Source organism: Cololabis saira, chromosome 16 (genome assembly GCF_033807715.1).
Source record: "Cololabis saira isolate AMF1-May2022 chromosome 16, fColSai1.1, whole genome shotgun sequence".
In the NCBI taxonomy this organism is placed as follows: domain Eukaryota; kingdom Metazoa; phylum Chordata; class Actinopteri; order Beloniformes; family Belonidae; genus Cololabis; species Cololabis saira.
Window position 1 is genome coordinate 21,681,662 of NC_084602.1, and position 21,710 is coordinate 21,703,371.

Sequence of the window (21,710 nt, forward strand, 5' to 3'; positions counted from 1 at the left end):
GTTCCTTCCTTACTTCCTTCTTCCTTCCTTCCTTGTGTACACCTCCAGTCTTGTGCTCTAGCACATCCTGTTTATGACTTTGACTTCTTTCCACCGCTTCCTACCACACGACCCTCCCTGCCTATTGCTTGCCTTTCCATCCAGTGTCACTTTGTCCTTTCTGCTTTTTACAGTTTGCCTCAATCCACGTTCTCCTTCTCCTACTTCTCCTTCTGTCTTAAGTTGAATTTCCATCCGTCTGACACCGCCTCCCTCGTGCTCTCCTCTCTCCTCCAGCTGGATCTCGGTGCTGCAGAACAGTAAAGAGGAGGCCTTGAATCAGGCTTTTAAAGGGGACCAACGTGTTGGCGAGAACAACATTGTGCAGGAGCTGACCAAGTCGATCCTGGGGGAGGTCAAGAGGATGACTGGAAACGATGTGTGCTGTGACTGCGGAGCTCCCAGTAAGTGGCAGAGCTGGAAAACCCTCTTAACCAAGGCATTGCCGCTCAGAGTTCAGATGAGCTTTGATCTCAAGATTTATGCAAAAGCAAGACTACGTTTCATGTGCTTTTTGATTTAAAATAACAAATGACAAAAAAAATCAACATGCAATGAGATCCATGTCTGCGTGAGATGGATTATGGTGTTGTGATCATCTGGGAAATAAAAGGCAGCAACTCAGTAGTTGGATGCAGGGAATGATGGAAGAAGCAGGAGAGTCCATGACAGGTAACTGACTTGTCCTCTGCAGCCCAACCTGATGTTGTATCTATGGGATGTGATGAAGGTCTGTGGAGATCCACTGGGATCCTCCCAAACTTATAATACAGTAAAAATCAGATGCCGTGCAGCAAAAATCAGAAAAATGCAACTGTTTTCTGAGGAAATAACCAAACCGACATTGTTCTCTAATTACCACCATACTTATTCTGGTCTGTGTTTTTTTTTGTTGTGTTTTTCTTTGAGTTTGTCGATTTGAGCTTGTAATTTAGAAGCCAAGGCAAACATTTCAGAAGCCAGATCAGTCCAGATTGGACCATATGAGGCATACTTTTAGAAATAACCCAGGCTTGGCGCTGAATGCCAGAAACTGGGATCTCAGGATTTCCTGGTGTTTTTCGTCTAATACCTGCTCTCATTTCCCTGGAGAAATCCTTGAAGCGAGCCCGGGGCTCTCAGCATATGTGTTCACGCAACGAAGATGTGCTGAAACAACATTATTGCCCAACTGTGGAGTTTCTAATGTTTTTGTAATGACCAGATGACGATGTGTAGCAGCGCCGTTTATCACTCGACGTAATTTGGGTTTCTGCAGAAACATTTCTGCACTGAGACAGGTGGTGTCCTTTTAAGTTAATTGAACCTGCACCTGCACTCGTCATATAGGAGCCTCAAGAGGCATTTCCAAAATTTGAAAGGTGTTATGCACATTTTACACCTGACAGCATGGCATTGTTAATAATTCAAACCTCCTGACACTTGGACAAGACCAAATTATGATCATCCACAGTTCTGTTTTCATAATCATTATACACATGTAGAGGAAAAAAACCCCACACATTCTCAGAAAAGGATGACACAATTATGTGCAATAACGGTTTTAAAATTATAGAAATCCTACGATGTTTGGATTTTTTGTAATACTTAAGAGCAGAGAAATATGCTGTGTACGTTAATGGTGTGATATATGCACTGGTATTAGAAATAAGGTGTCATTAAATGTCCTCACACATACATGCATGTATTTATATCGCACAGTAAGCTTCAGGTTCACCTTGGTTATCTTCTGCTGTGACAGGACGGCCCCTCGAGCAGCTAATACATTTGCAGAACCTTCAGCTTTTCTCAAGGACACATCAAAGCTGGCTCACATGCTGCAGAAGTGTGTTCATGTGTTCATTTCGCTTTTGTTCACGGCCTCTCGTGTTCTGCCCTCGTCTTCCCGTCAGATCCGACGTGGCTGTCCACCAACCTGGGAATCCTCACCTGTATTGAATGTTCAGGGATCCACAGGGAGCTGGGAGTCCACTACTCCCGGATCCAGTCTCTCACTCTGGATGTACTCAGCACCTCAGAGCTCTTGGTAAATCAAATCTGACATGTTTTCTTACGTTTTTTTAATATATTATTTCTCATATCTTATTGTACGTCCCTCTGGAGATTTTTAGGCAGGGAGAGATTTAATATGTGGGCTAGAAACGAGCGAGGAATAATGACGCAGCATAGCTGAGATTTTGTTGTTGGTTTTTTTTTTTCTTTTTTAATCACCGTTTGGTGAGGAGATTTACAGCCTGTGGGACATTTTGGATTAAATGCTTCCAGCCACGATTGCTTTCGTTGGTGTTAAGACGCCAATCATGTCGGCCACAGGCAGACAGGGCTGGCTCCACAGTCACGGTTCGCCATGTCGGTCGCTTACAGATGGGTGTGTTTCAACACACACAAAAAACGTCTTACTATTTGTTATTTATTTGTGTGTGTGTGTTTCACAGCTGGCCAAGAATGTGGGGAATGCAGGGTTTAATGAGATCATGGAGGCTTGTTTAAGTGCTGAAAACGTGGTGAAACCCAACCCAGCGAGCGACATGTGAGTCGTCACCCCTCCACATTTTAATTAACAATACACAATTATAACTTACATTTTTTTGTTAAATCCAAATTTCAAGATGGTTTGTATCCGACTTATGAAATATGATGCTCAAACTCACACTTGTATGGGTGTGCACTTGTGTCGTTCACCAGGCAGGCGAGGAAAGACTTCATCACAGCCAAGTACACGGAGAAACGTTTCGCCAAGAAGAAGTGTCCGGACGGCCCGTCGCGGCTCCACACGCTGTGCGACGCGGTCAAGGCCCGAGACATCTTCTCCCTCGTCCAGGTCTACGCAGAGGGAGTCGAGCTCATGGAGCCCATACCTCTCGCCAACGGACATGTAATGAGACAAAACCTTTCCTGCGACGCATGACCATGTGCTTTTAAATCCTTAATGTCCTTTACCTTCCTTTGAAAAGTGTCATATTCACCGGAGGTTTGTACCTTTTTATGTTTTTATTCAGGAGCAAGGAGAGACGGCCCTTCATCTGGCAGTCAGGCTGGTGGATCGGACGTCTCTCCACATTGTTGACTTCCTCACTCAGAATAGGTAAAAACCTGGAGAAAAACCCAGAATGCGGTCAAAAATCAGTCATATGTTGAGTGAGTTTCCATTGTTTAACAAACACTGAATAGACATCCATGGAATGACATGTTTTCGTTTTTTGAAGGTCTGTTGCTTTATTGACGCATTTCTGACATTTATTTCTGTTATTGTCTTTTTCCATTGAGTTTGAAGGATTTGATTATCTATTAGTGTTAGTTTAACCTGTTTTTCATTTAATATGTATCATAAATACCACATTTGTACTGTCAACAATAGCCTCTTATATAAGGTAACTGCCTTTTTTTTTTTTAAGGATGTTGGAAGTCACTCGAGTATGATAGACAATAGTAAGTTTTTATTTCCTACCTTAATTTCAGGGATTTAAAACGCCTCCTTGTCTGTCTATGTTTAGTTTAAATTTGGATAAGCAGACGGCCAAAGGGAGCACAGCGCTGCACTACTGCTGCCTGACCGACAACAGTGAATGTCTGAAGCTGCTGCTGCGAGGAAAGGCCTCCATCGATATCCGTAAGAAACTACTTCAAAGGCTTATTTTACTTCAAAGACTTACTTTCTTTCTTTTTTTTTTTTTTTTTTTTTTACATATTTAGAGCGTCTTTTGATGGAAACAAAAACCTTTGGGACTTGACACATTTCAGTCAGTATTTTTCATTTTGATATGTTGAGCTTTTTCTAGTTTTGGTTCCGTTTTGACTTATTTCAGGAATAAACCATCACTCTTTCCTAAAATGCTGAATAGAAAAACAGAATGATATATTCAGGAGGAATGTTTGTAAGGCTTTAAATGACATGTACAGTTGGGGATTTTGAGTATTTGGCATCCAAACACACCACGATATGAACTATAAAGCAAAGCAACTGCTCGTATGTTAATGTACTTGTGTTATAATCCGAAGTAATTTTTTTGTGCATGCTTCAGCTTTTGTCTCTACCATTTCTTTTCTTTTTTTTCTCTCTGACAGCTTCTAGTGGTCTCGCTCTCACGCTCATAAACACTCCTCGCTTCAAATCTTTCAGGTTTTTTTTGTTCCCACACTCGTGGCCCTTGAGAACAGATCGCTGGTGCTTTTTCTCACAACACTAATCTTTGTGCTCGGCTCTGCAATCAAAAAAAAACTGCCAGATAAAATACTCTGTGGAAAGAAGGATGGAGAGAAACCAACGGCTTGGGAAATGGTTTAATTACACTCTGATTTATGTCCATGTGGGAAAAAAAGAAAGAAAGTGGGCAGTGTGTTTGTTGTCGTGTGGTGAGGATGCGATGCTGATTACAGGTTTCTGTTGTTTTCCCTCCCAGCTAATGAGGCCGGGGAGACGCCGCTGGATATCGCTCGGAGACTCAAACACCTGCAGTGCGAGGAGCTGGTGAGTTTACTCTTTGGACCTGCAAGAGCGCCGCTTCATCGGCCCGCCAGAGCCCTCACACCTTGATTTGTCTGTGTCTGCAGCTGAACCAGGCGCTGGCAGGAAAATTCAACGCTCACGTCCACGTTGAGTACGAATGGCGTTTGCACCATGAAGACCTGGATGAGAGCGACGAGGATCTGGACGAGAAGGTGGGCGACAGTTTTTGTGGCTATAACGCTGTCTGTGGGAAGCTTTTAGGATAAAGCCGAGATAACACGGTGAAATACAGTCGGGAAAAGAAATGAGAATTGGTCGGGGTTGTTTTTTCAAAGAGATTTTTGTATTTTTTCTTTATTGGTTTTTTTTTTTTGTTTTTGAGTGAGAAAAAATAAAATTTTAAACATTCAGACTTTGAGAAAGCAGTTTCTGATGTGTAACCTCAGTGATGTGTAGTTTTGGGATGGTTTTCTGTGTGCAACTCTCAAAAATTCATGTATCAACAGATTTTGAACATAGTCTGCTTACCTTTCATTTGATTGACATGACCTATTTCTGTGGCTTTACAGCATCTCACCTCATCTGAGGGGGAGAATATTACACAATTATCTGCTATTGAAACGCTGTCAAACTTGCAAGAGTCATGTTTTCTCTCAGATTAAAGTGGTGCTCGTCAATCCAGGTCCTCAAAGCCTGGTGCCCTTCATGTTTTTGATGTTTCCGTGCTCCAACACACCTGACCCCATGAATCGATTATTAACAGACGTGTACGCAGACCTTGATGACAAGCTGATGGACATTTGTTCATTTGGATCAGGTGTGTTGGAGCATTGAAATGTGTAAAAGAATAATAAATATGCAGGGCAGCTGCCCCCGAGGACCTGGACCAGGGAACACTGGATTCAGCATTGCCAGAAAGAATAGTTATCAAGTTAGGATGAAAAAAGACAAAGTTCTGTTTCATTTGAAAGACTGCACATGAGAAAATATGAGAAAATATACAAGACATATTTTGGCAAACTTCTGTGGTGCTTGTTCTGAAGATCCAGTTCTGGTTACATTTGACATTGATGCTTGTAAGAAAAGAAAAGAAAAATGGCAAGTGCAAGTCCAATGAAGCTAAATCTAAAACCAAGTCTCAAATAACCACTTAAAAGACAAATCACTGAACATGTACAGGGTCAGAAGTAACACAGCATCTTGACTGCACACCAGCTAAAATGATTTAAAAACCATGCATGCGAAGGGTGTGCAGGTATTGTTGAGGGGAGAACAGAAGACGGTCATGTCCCTATTTGTTGGCCTCACATCCAACTCTCTGCCTCCAGCCGAGCCCTCACCGGAGAGATGAGCGACCGGTCAGCTGTTACGCTCCGGGCAGTAATTCTCACCTCCAGTCCAGCCTGGCATCTGCAGGTCGGGACGCTGTCAGCCTCATCAAAGAAAAACAGCGACCCTACATGCCCAACCTGGTCAACAACGAGACTTACGGCACCATACTCAACACCGGTTCCCCTCAGACAACTGCAACCTCTGCTCCACCCCTGCCCCCCAGGAACCTGGGTAAGATCCTCCATGATCACTCACACAATAATGCTGGTATGTTAGTTTTATATGGATGCTGGAAAAAGATGTTCATCACAGTCCTGATAACCCCTCTAACCTGAAGCTGGCCTCTTTCAGGAGTTGTGTTTACAGACAGTGCCCTCCAGGAATAATCTAATTTACTCTGAGTGGCCTTCTGACCTCTTTAAACACCACTGATGTATCTCTGGAGACAGTTGGGTTGCTTAAAAAGAGTCAGATGTGCTCTTAATGAAAGGTTAAGGTTAACAAATGTGCGACTTGTTCATTACACTCAGCATTAGAGGCTGTCTGAAGAACCCGCACATCCCCTCGCCCTAGTAACGGTTGCCGTCAGTCACACTGAACTGGAAATGACGTCCCCTGTTCTCTCTCTTCAGCTTCCCTTTTCCTCCTCTTAATGACCTCCTTCTCCGTCTCCATCTCTTGTAGCCCAGCTATCTGCCCTGGGAGGGAGCACTCAGTCTTCCAGCAGCTGGAAACCAGGTTCTTTAGATCTGGTAGGCCGACAACGGTCTTCCTCTGACCCCCCCAACATGCACCCTCCCGTTCCCCCCATAAGGCTCACTTCCACTGTAGGTAAGAGACCCCATTTGGTTTTGTCTCATCCATTTACCTGATTAAATGATCCCTTTTAATCTAAACGGTAATTGTGCGTCTGGAAGCTTCTTTTCTTCATGGACCCCTCTAGACCCGGTATTTGGCTGCTGTCCATCTTGGCCAAGATGCTCTAGTAACATACATTTTTAATCACTGAGATTTTTCCCTGTATTTAATTAAAAAAAAAAAAATCTGGACCGGAGAAACATAGTAGCATCGACCAGTTTTTATAGATTTATGTGGAACTTACGTCCACATAAATCATTAAAGGCGTAGTCTTTTAACTTGGGTTTCATTTTAATTTGTCTACAGCCTTCTTAGATCCTTTTTCCCGCAAATGATGTCATTATTAAACAACATGTATACATAAGAAATCATTCAAAAAACATGTTACGTCATTTTTTAGATTGGAGAGTTAATAGTGTTATGTTATCATTTTGGGAACTATGATTTATTCTTTTCTTTTTCTTCTTTTCTTCTCTTTTTAATTGTAATTGGATCTGTGTATGTTTTATAATTGGAATTGTATGTTATTGTGTATTGTTGTTTATATTGTACTTTTTAAATAGGACCCCAGGAAGACTTGCCTGGCGTTTGTGCGTCGGCTAATGGGGATCCTTAATAAACATAAACATAAATGTAGCAAAGCTGGGTTTAAAATATCACGTCTATTAGGGCTGGGCGATATATCGAGATTTTAATATATATCGATATATTTTCAAACACGATATGGTACGAGACAATATCGTTTATATCGATTTAAAAAAAAAACAAAAAAAACCCCCTTTTTTTTTTTTTTTTACATTTTTTTTTTTTATGATTTTGATATATCTTATTTTGTGACAAATTGACTTGAATGTTTTATTTGAGATTGTCACAAATGTTTTTTTATTTGCACAACTGTCAACCTCAGTGGAAAAGTCTGCCTGTTACTGTCTACATTGTATTAATTGCAGTGTATTTTATTTTAATTGTTATGCAGGAAAGGGATATTTGTTTTATTTTATTCAAGAAGCATTTTTATTCTATATATGCAGGCAGTTTATTTTTATTTCATTTGTTTTATACATGTTGATATTGTGCAGACCTCTGTTAATAAAGGTACCTGTGTGACATTTGGCACGAGGCTTTGTATTAAAACTGACTGTTTTATTTAAGGGTTTGCCTCAGAAAAAAATGAAGCTAACAGAGATGCTATGCTATAATGCTTTGGGGGAAACCCCAATTAAGGCACAGAAAAAATATCGAGATATATATCGAGTATCGCCATTTAGCTAGAAAATATCGAGATATGACTTTTGGTTCATATCGCCCAGCCCTAACGTCTATGTTGAGATGGCCACACTGGCAAACTGGTGGCGATGAGTTTCACATCAACCAGCAGTGTGTTGGTTGTTGGAAACTGAAGCATAGTAGTAGAATGTCAGTGAAGGATTCAGTTTTCTGACAAGCAATGTTAGATATAAACAGATTGCCACGAAAGGAAATGCACAAATGTAAGCGCCTTGTGTTGATGTGTGCTGCAGGTCTTGGTCTTCCTGTGACGAAGATGGACCCCATGAGCATCCAGTCCAAGTCGGGTCAGGGCCCGCTGGGGTCCAGGACAGTTCCGCCTAAATCTCCTGCTGGGTAAGAATCAAAATAAATAGATAAATATGCTCACGCTGCATGTGCGAGTTATCAATGAGTATAATGCTTCTTATCTGGTTGTATTGAAAGTCTCGTAGCGTTCTGTTGATAAAAACCCATGGCAGCTATTTGGTAACTTCATTATCTCCAAGGGAAGGCTCTCTTCCTCCGTCATCCTTTTGTCTTGTCATCACTGGCATGCCTGGTTGTGCTGTAATAAATCTCTTAACAGAACTGCTGAGAGCCTGAGGGAGCCGTGTCTTTATAGATCTACTTCTCTGATCTGGTGATTGTTGATTTATATTCTTTTGTTTAATCTTCAGCAATGATAAAAGCTTCAGCCGAGGGTTCCCGACTCGAACAGAATCCATAGAGCGGGCGGGTGAGTAAAGAGATGAGAGAAAGGTTGCAGTGTACAGAAGGTTGCATGCAGACTGTTTTACTATGAAATCCGTTTTCTTCATAGGAACCGTGGAAAGTTTTATAGTCTTTGTGATGTAATTTCCTGTTCCTGTTCCAGCTAAGGAAGAGTCGGGATGCCCCCAGAACTCCATGGGTCAGCCTCTTCCTCCAGCCCCCATGCCGAGGAAGGCCCACCCAGTGAGTCTCTTGTTGTTCTTTTTAGTCGTTATCCTGTGTCAGCTTTGCTTAGTCATAATCAAATTCACCTCATTTGGTCAGAGGTGCAAAATTACCCACAGTGCAGTTAACTTTATGAAACAACCAGGTGTGATCTTAGCTTTTTTTTTATATCTTCATTTGAATAAACCACTAAAATCTCCTCAAGTCATACTTTCCATGAATGTGTTGAATGTTGAGTGTTTGTTCACGGCCCGAGCTAGAAAAGGCGCGTATGCTAGCGACATTTCCAAAAACCTGAGGCGTGGTCAAACATATGAACAGAACTTTTCACTTCAAAAGGTTTCTTTTTGAGTAGAATTACCCAGAAGTACCTCAGGGGCCCCCGTGCTAAGAGCCAGATAAATCTTTGTCCAGTTGTAGTTTCATCACTGCACGCCCACATCACATCAGTCTAACTGTGGCTGTATATTTTTCCTTTGTGAATTCTTTCTTCCTTTTTCTCTGGCCTCAGGGTTTTCCATCGAGTTTCTAATGACATATTTAGGACAAGAGATTAAAACCTTTTTTTTTTTCCTTTTGTAACACTGTGACTGTACCCTTGGAGTCAGGTTCCGCTCAAAGAGATAAGGTGGGCTGCAGACGTGAAACTGCACACTAAAACATTCTGTCCTAAAAAAAAACGGCCCCAAGATCCACATGGCTTGAATCTTTGGTCATGATTCTACTCCATTAAAAACATGCACTAAAATCCGTCTTAATTGATGCAATCCGGGGAGGGAACATGGCAGCAAAGTTGCTTTGATGTTTCTCCAAAATAGGTTCATTTCTTTTTCGAGAAAGGAAACATTGCTGCCTACGTTTGAAGAAGAAAATTGACTCCACCATGACATCAAAACAAAAATCCATCCAACTGTGAGGCTGTAACACTCCTGGTCTAGCAGTAATGGGACACAAGATAAAAAAACAACACATCTCATCCTCCCAATCCTCAAACCTGTACAAAAGTATGTGAGCAAGTAAAGCAAAACTGATTTATTTACAACAAATAAAAGGCAACAAAACTGGAGTGAAGCAAAAGACAGGTCAAGGTGAACTAACCCCAAAATAACGAACAAAACATCCTGCCTTAAAAACCCAGTGCTTCCTTACCTTATCACACCCTAACTCCAAGATTAAAATAAACAGGAGGTTCGCCCCTATTTCTTTACTGCAAATTGTGATACAAGAGGTGTAAAAAGCTTTGGTATCGAGAGCTGAGATTTCGCTGCTGTCAGGAAGGGGACTGCCGTCATCAGACGCCAGGGATTTAAACCGCGGTCACTCAGCCTGCACCAATCCACGGTGAGTGCAGGAAACACAGGAACACCATTCAGGACTAACCTGACAAACAGAACAGCAGCCGACGACAGAGCAGACATTGACTCCTGCAAAAATACGCACAGGCCTCAACAGAGGCAGGGTGGAGGAGCATCGTAGTATGGGCTGCTCTGCCATGTTGTTGCTTGGAAGTCTTGTTGCACTGACAGTGTAAGGATTTTGATTGTCATTTGTTTATTATAAAACTTTACAGAAACATGTCAAAACTTTCTGGTGCAAATATACAGGAGTTTCTCAGAAAATTAGAATATTGTGATAAAATCCTTTATTTTCTGTAATGCAAAAATGTCATACATTCTGGATTCATTACAAATCAACTGAAATATTGCAAGCCTTTTATTATTTTAATATTGCTGATCATGGCTTACAGCTTAAGAAAACTCAAATATCCTATCTCAAAAAATTACAATATTCTGGGAATCTTAATCTTAAACTCTAAACCATAATCAGCAATATTAAAATAATAAAAGGCTTGCAATATTTCATTGATTTGTAATGAATCCAGAATGTATGACATTTTTGTTTTTTTTAATTGCATTACAGAAAATAAAGAACTTTATCACAATATTCTAATTTTCTGAGACAGTCCTGTATAGGCAATCTTTATGAACTTAGGTCCCCACCCCCACCCAAAAAAATCTTTTAAGGAGAAAGAAACCCTGAAAAATACCGGAGAAGGCTATAAAACTAAGAGGGACAGTTTTACGTGGGTGTTATGAAGTTCACCAAAATTTCTGCATACCAGTCATCTAACGTGTTTGTCTCTTTGTTCCCGTGTCTCAGAAACAGAGGCCTAAGCGAGTGAAAGCCATCTACAACTGTGTAGCCGACAACCCTGACGAACTGACCTTCTCTGAGGGCGAGGTGATCGTGGTGGATGGAGAGGAGGACCAGGAGTGGTGGGTCAGTATCACTCCGACTCTCGACTCGGTCTGCAAGTGTGTTTTTTGGATGCGTGCATCTGTTTTGAGATCAAAGTACAAAGCGTTCCCAGTAAGTAAGTCACTCCGGTCCAGTTTTCATCGTGTGGTTGTCAGCGTTGCCCGGTAACCACGGTGGCTCAAGGCAAAAAGTTATGACCTCATTCCGACCAGCGTCCCATCCCACCTCCTCCTCCTCGTCTTTTTCCACCAGCTGTCGCTTCCTCTGTGGAAGCCCTTGTGTGAACGTCCAGCTGCAGCTTGTTTTCCTCTGAGCCATCCCAGCAGATATGACCGTATTTAGTCAGTCTCCCTCTGTCCTTGCATGGACCCAAAGTCCCCCGAGGTGCCTAAAACGCTTCCTCTCTGCCCTCCATCCAGAAGTACTACTATCACCCCTCTTGTTTTTGAAATGTCAAAGTCGCATCCCAGTTTTGAGCAGAACAGTCAGCCGCTCGGACTCTTTCACTGAGAAGAACAAAAGTAACTTAAGCTAGATTAGTTTTTTCTTCGAGCTGTTTTTAGAAGGAGTGTCGTGTTGTGTGCCTGATTATTATTATTATGTATTTTAATTTATTTAGTAGTTTGCCATGTTTATTTGTCGGAGCAGAAACATGTCCCAGCTTTTCATTTTCAGGTATAGACTACGTTTAAAATGACTTAGAGGGGCATAATAAGTACTGTCATCTTTGTCATTCAAGGTAATATCAAAGAAAAAAGTAATTTTGAATATATTGTTGAAATGCATGTTGTGAATGTAGCTTCTTTTAACCCATGTGTACCATTAGATATAAGTATTCAGTAGGGATGGATGTTGTTTTGGATTTGACAGTTTGGTTCAGTTTTCTTTCGGAAAATCCCAATTTTGATTTTATTTTGATTTCATCATTGAAAATTTGGCTTACATTGAGAAAAAACACTTTTTTTTTCTACATCATGAATTGTATCATCCATGGTGGCGTTAAAAATTTACGAAAAGTTGGTTAAGATCTCCAAAATCAGAATTAGAACCAGAATCCACTTTATTCACCGGGTTTGTGAACATAGACGAGGAATTTGATTTGGTACATTGTCTCACGGTTCAATTAAAATGAATGAAAATAAAGCAATAAATACATGTAAAAATGCACAGCAATCAAACAATATGTGCAGTATATACAAGACAGAACAGAGATGCTGCACAAATATTCAACACTGACCACTGAAAGACCAGGAGAGCAACAGTCTGAGGGAGGAATCTGTCTCTGTGACGGGTGTTTTTGCTGCAAAGTGCTCTGGAGTTCCCACCAGATGAGAAACGTTTGTGTGTGAAGGGTCTGGAGAGATTTTTCCTAGTCCGTTTCCTGACCCTAGACCAGTACAGGTCCTGGGTGGAGGGATGGTTGTACCTGTCCTGTTTGATGGCTGATCCAAACCAATGATGGAAGAGCACAGGACAGACTGGACGATAGAAGGTAAAAGTTGATCCGCAGCTCCTGGGACAGGTTAAACTTTCCGAGCTGCCGTGAGAAATCCAACCACTGCTGCCCCTTGTTGCAGATACTGTCTATGTCAGGGGTCGGCAACCCCCGGCTCTAGAGCCGCATGCGGTTCTTTAGCGCCGCCCTAGTGGCTCCTGGAGCTTTTTCAAAAATGTTCTTTTTTTCCTTTTTTTTCTTCTTTTTTTCTCTTTTTCTTCTTTTTTTCTTCCTTTTTTTCTGTTTTTTTCTCTTTATTTTCTTTTTTTCTCTTTTTCCTTTTTTTTCTTCTTTTCTTTTTTGCTTTTTCCTTTTTTTCCTCTTTTTTCCTTCCTTTTTCCTTTCCTTTTTAATCTCGAATATTTTGACTTTTTTTTCTCGAAATTTTGACTTTTTTCTCGACATTTAGACTTTTTTCTCGACATTTAGACTTTTTTCCTCGACATTTACACTTTTTTCTTGAGATTGTAATTCAACATTAATCTCGACATTTTGACTTTTTCTCGACATTTAGACTTTTTTCCTCGACATTTACACTTTTTTCTCGACATTTAAACTTTTTTCTCGACATTTAGACTTTTTTCTCAACATTAACACTTTTTTCTTGAGATTGTAATTCAACATTAATCTCGACATTTTGACTTTTTTCTCAAAATTTTGACTTTTTTCTCGACATTTCTCCTTTCACCATTTGCCTTCATTCTAAGGCTTATACAAGACCTTTCATTTTTTGTGGCTCCAGACATATTTGTTTTTTTGTGTTTTTGGTCCAATATGGCTCTTTCAACATTTTGTGTTGCCGACCCGTGGTCTATGTGGTTGGTCCACTTCCAATCCCAAGGAATTGAGGAGCAGTCGTTGGTGTAGCGGGAGAAGTGCAGTGGGGAGAGGACACATCCCTGGGGAACGCCAGTGCTGATGTTCCGGGTGCTGGAGGTGACACTCCCCAACCTCACCTGATGCCTCCTGTCAGTCAAGTAGATGCTGATCTACTGACAAGTGGAGGCAGGCTGAGGATTTCAGGGATGATGGTGTTGAACGCCAAGTTGAAATCCACCAACAGAATCCTGGTGTACATCCCTGGGCAGTGGAAATGCTGGAGGATGCAGTGTAGGCTCACATTAAGTGCATCATCTTTATAGCTGCATCATCCAAAAGCCATAAAGGAGCCATTTTAAGAGACTTTTGAGGGTTGTAGTGAAAATTATTGAATGGTTTTTGTTTTAGACGACTAGTAAGAATGAAAAGGGCACCATTCAAAAGCGTGGTCATGCTACAAGATTTGGACTCTTGAGTATGAAACTCTGAATTTGGATGATCAGGGTGGTATTGTGATGAGAAGCTTGGCTAACAGATATTTACAATGAGGATGACAGAGGAGCAAATATTCACTGTCTCAAACAGCTCAGACCGCCATAATTATCATATCTAGAATAAACACTTTGGTGTAGACTTTTACACCACATGACTTAATAATTAGACCGTTATCCCACCTAACAGTCTTTTTTATGACACAGTGTTGCAACACAAACATTTGGCAGTAAATAAGACTTGTTATGTTGTCAATGTAAGTAATACAGTTTTGGTTTGAATCACAATGAGTTTCACAGGGTTCGAGCTGTTTAAAATTGGGAAAATCTTCTCCTGTCTGCCCCTCCATTGTCAGTGGCTGTTAGCCTCCCTGTTAGCTTAGCGCTTTTAGAAATATTTGAACAGATCTCTAACGACTTGCATGCGCAAGAAGACATATCAATCTCAAAATGAGAAGCTGTTTTGTCAGAAGAACAAGAGCAAGTTTTACCATAAAAGAAGTGAGAGACTGAAAGTTTACCACAAAAAGTGTAACACTGCAATCCCCCATCGCTGCTGCGTTTTCATACAAAACCTGAGCCGCAGGCCCAGCCCCTTGTTTGTTTTAATCAGGTTCTGCTTGCTTAAAATATAACAGAAACGTATCATCTTTGTCCATAGGTAGAAAGTGAGACAACAAGTTGGCACAGGAAACACACAAAAATGAAGTCATAAGAACTTCAGACTAAATTTGGGATTTTAAGAAACAACATTGGATCATCTGAGAGAAAATGGCAATAAATTAGATCAATGTATTGGATTTTTTTTAAACACCCATTCTTGTGGTTGTGCTTCAGTTGTGTATTGGTGTTTTACATGTGGTTTAGTTTAATTTGGTAAAAGCTGTTGATGATCTAGTGTTTCTTCACCAACAGTGTCTCATGCTCTAGTTGGTTTTCATCGCCCTCTGATCTCCTCTCTGTCCTTCTTCTTCACAGCTGGGCCACATTGAAGGTGATCCGATGAGAAGAGGTGCCTTCCCTGTTACGTTTGTGCACTTCGCCGCTGACTGAAAGGCCGCCGGGGCTGGCAGGATACGTTACGGGATGCAGCGTCCTCCTTTATCATTCTGTCTCCCAGGCATCAGATTATCTGTCGTCTATGCATTTTTATAATTTTTTTTTCTTTTTGCCGTCATTGTCTTCACTGGCTTCTCATCACTGCTGTATCGGCACTTTGGCTACAACTTTGCGTCGTGCAACCGCTGCAGAGCAGTCTGGGTGTCACCAAGGACCCATGGGATAGTTCTTTTGTTTTTTCCTTTTTTTTTTTGATGCCTGCTGTTGATGTTCCTAACAAAGATTCTGAAATTAAAAGCTATGATTGTAGTGAATGGTTTATGGAAATAAATGCACTTTTTCTTCTCCGTATCCGCGTTACAACATACGACGTAATGAACGTCACGTGTACAGTGTTTATCGGTTTTCTGTTCAGCTGCAGTGTATAGACTCCTAGAATCTCAAGAAGATTAAAACCATGTAATGTAACGTACTAACAGCTCCTAAATGTGAATTTCAACATGCTTCCATTCCACATCCGTGCATGAACAGTTTTCAGACGTCTGCTTATAGGGGCATTTTTCCAAGTCTGTAGTAGCCCTCCTGTAAGGAGGATTCTCTAATGGTGCTAAGATAACCCATAAATATGCTGGAAGCTGCACCCGTGGGAGCGCTTCCCTGTCCCCGTTTCAGCACCAGTCTGGTGCATAAATGGGGTAGCTGCATGTTAAAATAGTCTCCAACTCACCATAGCTGGGAGAGAACCACTTTTCTTGGGTGTGTGTACTGAAATCACTGACATCATCTGCACATGCTTTTCCACACACTGTATCGGTTTAGCACGATTGATCGTGTTCAAAAGCCAGGCTCTAGTTCTTCCCCCGATGCGTTTTAAGTCTGACGCCGACACCGAGTGGAGCTGCAGCCGCCGTTAATAGCCTGAATGCTGAGTCTTCACCTGTCATCTGCCTTATTAGAGGGCCTGGGAGTTTGTGTTTTTGTGTGGGTAGTGTGCAGAGAATATGTTGCAAATCAAAGTAAATAGATACAAGAATATGACATTTTTAAAAAGTGGAGATGACTGTAACTGTGTTGCTCTTGGCAACACTCACTCTGACAGGCTTTGGGTTTTTTTTTCTTCTTTTTTAAGCCAAATGAAGTCTCTTTGACTGCATAACCAGCGAAGAGAGCGAGGAATGTCTTCCTTGCAGTTCATCAGCACATCTCCAGGGTCCTACAATGTAGAAAGAGGCTTTTGAAATCAATACAAATCAATGTAATTAACTTAATTTTAGTTGCAGAGCAACTTCCCATACGTTGTTGATGTTTAGACATTAAACATAAAGCAAGAGCCTTCCATGGATTTGTGAATGATGAGATCATCTTGCATAATTTTAACTCACTGGAAACAGAAGATTTAAGTCTATTTATGTAAATAGATCTGGTTTTGTTTGTGGATATTTAAGTGTAAACCGTTAACCTGGGCTGTAAATGTCTATTATTGCACTGTGGTGACGAGCATACGCCCTCAGCTGGACCTGTGAGTGTGTGTGCTGTAAGTACAAATGCAGACGCTCATGCACACACAACTGGGAAAGTGATCTCAATTCATTCTCATTAACTAGTGGATCACTAGATTGACTCGTAACTTGTGCAAGTAAATGGGAACAAGGAACTGGAATAATAAAATATGAAATAATACCGGGCTTTGGTGTGTTCATTCAGAGGGTTGTGGAGTTTATGATCCCCTTGTGTAAGTAATGGGGACGGCTTTTACCGCGTAACCAGGGATGATAAGGGGGCATGGGTCAGTCACTGGTTTGCAAAGGATGCTCCTTAAGCATTTAAAACTGTATGGTGGGTCAACAGCGCCCTCTGATGGGGCATATCTCACAAGATTTCAAATGTGTTTTTATTAGCACTAAACGGACAAAAATGACTATTTCAGGGTGGCTTGGACGTATGAGGTAGAATAGTTGAATGGGATTAGGAGGAACGTTAGTCTAAGTTGTTGGTCTCAGAGACTCAGTGCTCAGGGGTTCTTGCCCAAGACACTGATAAGGGTCGCTATGAAACATTAAAATATTCCGTGATAAAATTATATAGGCACAAATTTGTGCTCGAATATGGTTGAATATGACTTGTAACATCCTTTGAATCCCTGCTCAAGTCCCAACCGCATACAGGTGGAGGGTTTGTGTGCCCACATGACCCTGGCAGCTACGTATGTCGTGCACAGACACTGCCCCTGGAAGAATCTCCTAAGGCACATTGGGGATGAGCTAGAGAAAGCGTCCTTTGATTAATTCTTGTGGAAAGTGGAAGATCAATTGTATGACTGTTGATGTTTTTAAAAAAGAGGCTCAAGACCCATCTCTTTAATCAGGCTTTTAACTGACTCATTTAACTCTTTTAAATTTCTTATGCTCGCCCTTATTTTTATTGGATCTTACTGCTCTATTTTATATTTAGTTTATTCTTTTTTATCATATTTTATTTTCATTGTTTTATCTCAATGTTTTATCTAAATATTTTAGTCGTTATTTATGGTCTATTTTATACATTTTACTGTCTTATTCTTTTAGTTTTTAATGTCTTGCTTTTTAGACATACTTAGATTTTATGTTATGTTATACTTTTTAAACTCTATTAGTGTATCTTATCCTGCTTTCTTGTAGCTTTCAGCTCCAGTGTTCCCTCATGGGGAGCCTCCATGCTGGGAGTGACTCTGGCCTGCAGGGGGTCGTCCTGGGGGTGGTTCTGGCCTGGATGGTTGTGGAGCTCTGCACCACGGCTTCACTGCTGTGGTGGTCATTAATACGTTTTATGTTTATTTGTTTTATGTTAAGCACGTTGTATTGCATTATTTGTAGGAAAAGTGCTCTATAAATAAAGTTTGATTTGATTTGATGTCCCTCACCCAGACTAGGCACACTGGGTCCCTATCTGGGAGCCCAACCTGGGGCAGGGAGTCCCTGGCTAGTGCCTGGTGGCTGGGCCCAGTCCCAACACCTCCACCCAGAAGAGCTGGACCTCTGCTCCGCCTGTTATCCCCAAGCAAGCCAATGAATGAACAAATGAATCAATGAATTCACGTACCAGACCATTTTATTTAACTTTCTTATTTTCACACATTTTCAACAGGACCAAAGTGAGAAAGACGAGGGCGAGGCCGTGGCTGTCATTGTACAAGGTGAAGTCAAGTAAACACAGTTGTAAACAAATCTCTCTCACATGCAAATAACACATCAGACCTCACAGGCGTACAGAAATGATACTTTATCAATCAATCAAGTGGACATTTATAATAAAATCAAACTCAAAAATATGCACACATTAACAAAAAGATGTTTGTAACATTCCTTCCAGTCAAAAAGTGACTGTTATTGTTGTACCAATACTGTCCTTCAAAACAAACAGACACAAAAGGATTCGAAACCTGGAAAAAATGGATTTGAGTGGTTTCTTATGAAGAGGAACACCAATCAAATCTGTGTACCGTACCGCTGAATAATGACTTTCATCAACTACGCTGACATGAATCGTCTCAGACATGCTGCAACATAGCATTTAGTACCATGATGAACTTTTAACAACATTCTTATAGTTGACCCTACCCTGGTGAAAGCTGTGCTCTGTGTACGCTCTTTATAAATGCAATCATTTGCCTCTTTCTTTTTTTACATGCTACTTTTTTACCAGCTGCTTTATTTTTAAAAGGCACCCAGACAAGTGATTGACAGGAAAAAATATTCCATGGAAATGATTCACACAAATTCACAGTGGCTCCGTTTCATCTGGAGAACGATGAGAAAACTGGATATCAAAACAAAAGCTGGTGGAGTTGTTCTCCACATCCCCACTGGTGAAAACTCAAAAGTTATTAAAAAAAGAGGAAATGGTTGCAATGATAAAATCTCTTGCTGTTTTTTGCAGTTGTTTTACCTCCCTCATTTACCGGAGCTCTACTGGCATCTTCAGGATTTGTCTGATGTAAGAGCGCAGTCAAAAGAAGCAGAGAGCACCTTGCAGATGGACTGAGCCTGCTCCTGTTCACACACACAAAAACAGAGAAGGAGCAGCATTCAGTGACACTGTAGACGAGCTCGGGCAGGTGGTGTATGCATTTTTGTCTTTAATATTTAATCAGTCTTTGATCCGACACTCACTGAGCTGCTGCACTGGTACACAAAGATGCTGCACTCCTCTTGCTTTGTGTCAGTGGTTTTCAGAGCCAAGAGGTTCTTCCCTGCACCCAGGCCGTCATCGTAACACAGCATGCGCACTATCAAATAGAGAGGATGTCGATGCAGTACATCCTGTCCAGAAGACACATTTAATGCTTGATCACTGAATGATTCACACAAGCACCCTCTTTTCTGAGTGGACTGTGTTCAAAATATTATTGTACATTGTTTTGCTACTCACACACTGATCCAGCGAGGCAACTTTGACCCCATACTTGGACACAACCAGCATCATCTCTTCATCTCCAGGGACGAATGGCAGATTTCCAGCTTGCTGTGAAAGAAAAATTTATATTAAGTGCATTTTCTCAACTATATGATGAATGAATTATTGATTGCTGTAAGCCTGGGGCAACGGGGAAAACAGACACTGCCCCTCAGAATGATCTCCAGCATCTTACCTGTGCAGCATCGATATAGTTGATGAGTTCCAGAGGTTCTTGGAGGGTCTTGCTCATCTGGAACTGCAAGTTCGCAATCGATCCCACATATTTTACTCGGAACTCAGCACATGTCTCAGAGGTGCCATTTCCTACAAGGAAATATACCAACAATTTGCTGAGATAAAGGGCGAGACAGCAGTGAGGATTAGAGGAGTAAAACTAGTCCGACACCAACCTGAACTCTTGGTGGAATCTGTATCAAGGCTGGCGACGGTGCTTGATCTGGACAGTCCTCCCAAACTGGAATCAACAGACTACGTAGAGATACAAAGATAAATTAAAACAAGAACATGAGGTCATTTTGTAGAATAACTGTGTAACTGTTAGTGTTATTGTGCCTTGCTCTTGGTGCTGATCTCGCTGCTCTGCGAGCTGCTGCTGCTGTGGCGCTTCTTCACTTTCCGGAACATCCTTCACCATGACGACCGCATCTAGCTCTCCAACCGTGGCGATCTGGATAATCAAAACCCCGAGCTTTAAACACACGACCACTCATTTCCTAAGAGTGGCACATTTTAGAATGGTGTCTTTACTTTTCAGGAATAGTCATTTAATTATTGTGACTAGTATTGTAACAAAACTAAAAGTAATGGCAGAATAACAAATACAGTCAATTTTTTTATTTTAAAATGAGACTGAAGCAGGCTGTGGTTCAGAAGGAAGTTATGATCGGTCCTAGGTATATATTGTGATTAATTTGCAAATTGTAAGTATATTATAAATTTAATAGTAAATATATTCTAAATTACTGTAGGCTATGAGTATATATAGTATAGTAGTATAAGTATATTTTAAATTATAAAGTTGTTGCAAACTATTTTGTTCAAAAGTGGATACAGATCTGGTGATAGTAGCAAATATTGTTACTTAAGATGTGGATGGTTTTGGTTGGTTACGTAATCTTTTATTTTTGTTGCAATTTATTATTTTAGGAATTCTAGTGAATGTTTTTCACCCTTTTTGAGTTGTGAAGAATAGTCTTCCCATGGTGAAGACTAATGGGGATCCTTATTAAATAATCAAATAAATAAACAAATAAACAACAGCACAGATAAAACAAAACAGCCAAAACAAAAATGCATGTGCTTAGTAGCATGCTGTTGTGTTTTATACCTTGTGAGCAGTGTAAATGATTGATACAACAATGTAATAAACACCTCATTTGTAAGTCTTTGGTGGTAACAGTTAAATTGGTTAAAAGGGGAAACGTAATTGAAACAGAAACCAAAGTTATCTGCAAAGCTACAACCTCATCGTATCTCCTAATGCCACCACAAAGCATCAGTCCAGATGTTTGTGATGGAGTTAGTCAGTACCTGAGCAGGGATGGAGGAGCAATAAGGGAGGGGGGTTTATGACATCATGACACAAAGGATACACCAGAATCAACAGGTTGATATGCCATTAGTTAAACTTTACTCAGCACGCAAAATTGCTCATTATATTTTCAACTGCATCCTGACAGAAGCATCCCAACATCTGTATACACTATAGCTCACTCCACTCTACTTTAAATGCTCAACAAATTCATTTAAATACCAAAAGAAAAAAAAAACAGGGACTTTAACGGCGCTTCAATAAACAAGTTGTAAATCTACACATTTCATCCGATTTATTTACGACATACCTGTCTGCTCTGTAACCGTTTAAAATGCTCAGTTTGGAGTTAATTTTCTTCAAAAACGCTTTGTTGTTGGACTGTTCCGTTTCCCTTTGACTCCACCAGCCCACACCCAGCCCGCTTAAAGGGGACGCAACAGCTGGAAGGGCTGATTTATGGTTCCGCGTTACACCAACGCAGAGCCTACGCCGTAAGGGTACGCCGTACCCTACGGCGTAGGTTCTGCGTCGATTTAACGCGGAATTCAGGCTTAAGGGTCCAAAACAAAAACAAACTAGTTGATAAATGAGTCTATACAGCTGTTGATAGCATATATTGGGTAGTATTGATACTAATCATCTACAAATTATTGCAAATAAGTTATATAGTAAAAGCGGCCCTATCTTATTCTTATCTGGAACCTTTGTAAGCCCTCT

General features: G+C 40.9%; 2 protein-coding genes across 3 annotated transcripts in view; one reads left to right on the forward strand and one right to left on the reverse strand.

The window, feature by feature from the left end:
- Window positions 1-15,313, forward strand: part of asap2a (ArfGAP with SH3 domain, ankyrin repeat and PH domain 2a) — a 73,680-nt gene extending 58,367 nt beyond the window's left edge. The window contains exons 14-28 of one of the 2 annotated variants that reach the window (XM_061744460.1): window positions 277-443; window positions 1,932-2,065; window positions 2,475-2,569; window positions 2,725-2,914; window positions 3,039-3,124; window positions 3,534-3,649; window positions 4,440-4,507; window positions 4,591-4,698; window positions 5,815-6,049; window positions 6,503-6,649; window positions 8,197-8,299; window positions 8,623-8,681; window positions 8,820-8,899; window positions 11,042-11,161; window positions 14,924-15,313. In XM_061744460.1, coding sequence (XP_061600444.1) covers window positions 277-443; window positions 1,932-2,065; window positions 2,475-2,569; window positions 2,725-2,914; window positions 3,039-3,124; window positions 3,534-3,649; window positions 4,440-4,507; window positions 4,591-4,698; window positions 5,815-6,049; window positions 6,503-6,649; window positions 8,197-8,299; window positions 8,623-8,681; window positions 8,820-8,899; window positions 11,042-11,161; window positions 14,924-14,998 — 1,783 coding nt within the window. In that variant the 3' untranslated portion in view covers window positions 14,999-15,313. The remainder of the gene's footprint in view (window positions 1-276; window positions 444-1,931; window positions 2,066-2,474; window positions 2,570-2,724; window positions 2,915-3,038; window positions 3,125-3,533; window positions 3,650-4,439; window positions 4,508-4,590; window positions 4,699-5,814; window positions 6,050-6,502; window positions 6,650-8,196; window positions 8,300-8,622; window positions 8,682-8,819; window positions 8,900-11,041; window positions 11,162-14,923) is intronic. The other variant, XM_061744461.1, reaches the window with a different exon arrangement.
- A 2,771-nt stretch (window positions 15,314-18,084) lies between these two features.
- itgb1bp1 (integrin beta 1 binding protein 1) lies at window positions 18,085-21,427 on the reverse strand. The gene is made up of 7 exons (XM_061743464.1): window positions 21,301-21,427; window positions 20,012-20,126; window positions 19,849-19,927; window positions 19,632-19,762; window positions 19,412-19,504; window positions 19,153-19,302; window positions 18,085-19,032 (listed from the first exon to the last, which is right to left on the reverse strand). Exons 2-7 carry the CDS (start codon window positions 20,081-20,083, stop codon window positions 18,961-18,963), a joined length of 597 nt encoding a protein of 198 aa, XP_061599448.1. The 5' UTR covers window positions 20,084-20,126; window positions 21,301-21,427; the 3' UTR covers window positions 18,085-18,960.
- Window positions 21,428-21,710: the final 283 nt, after the last annotated feature.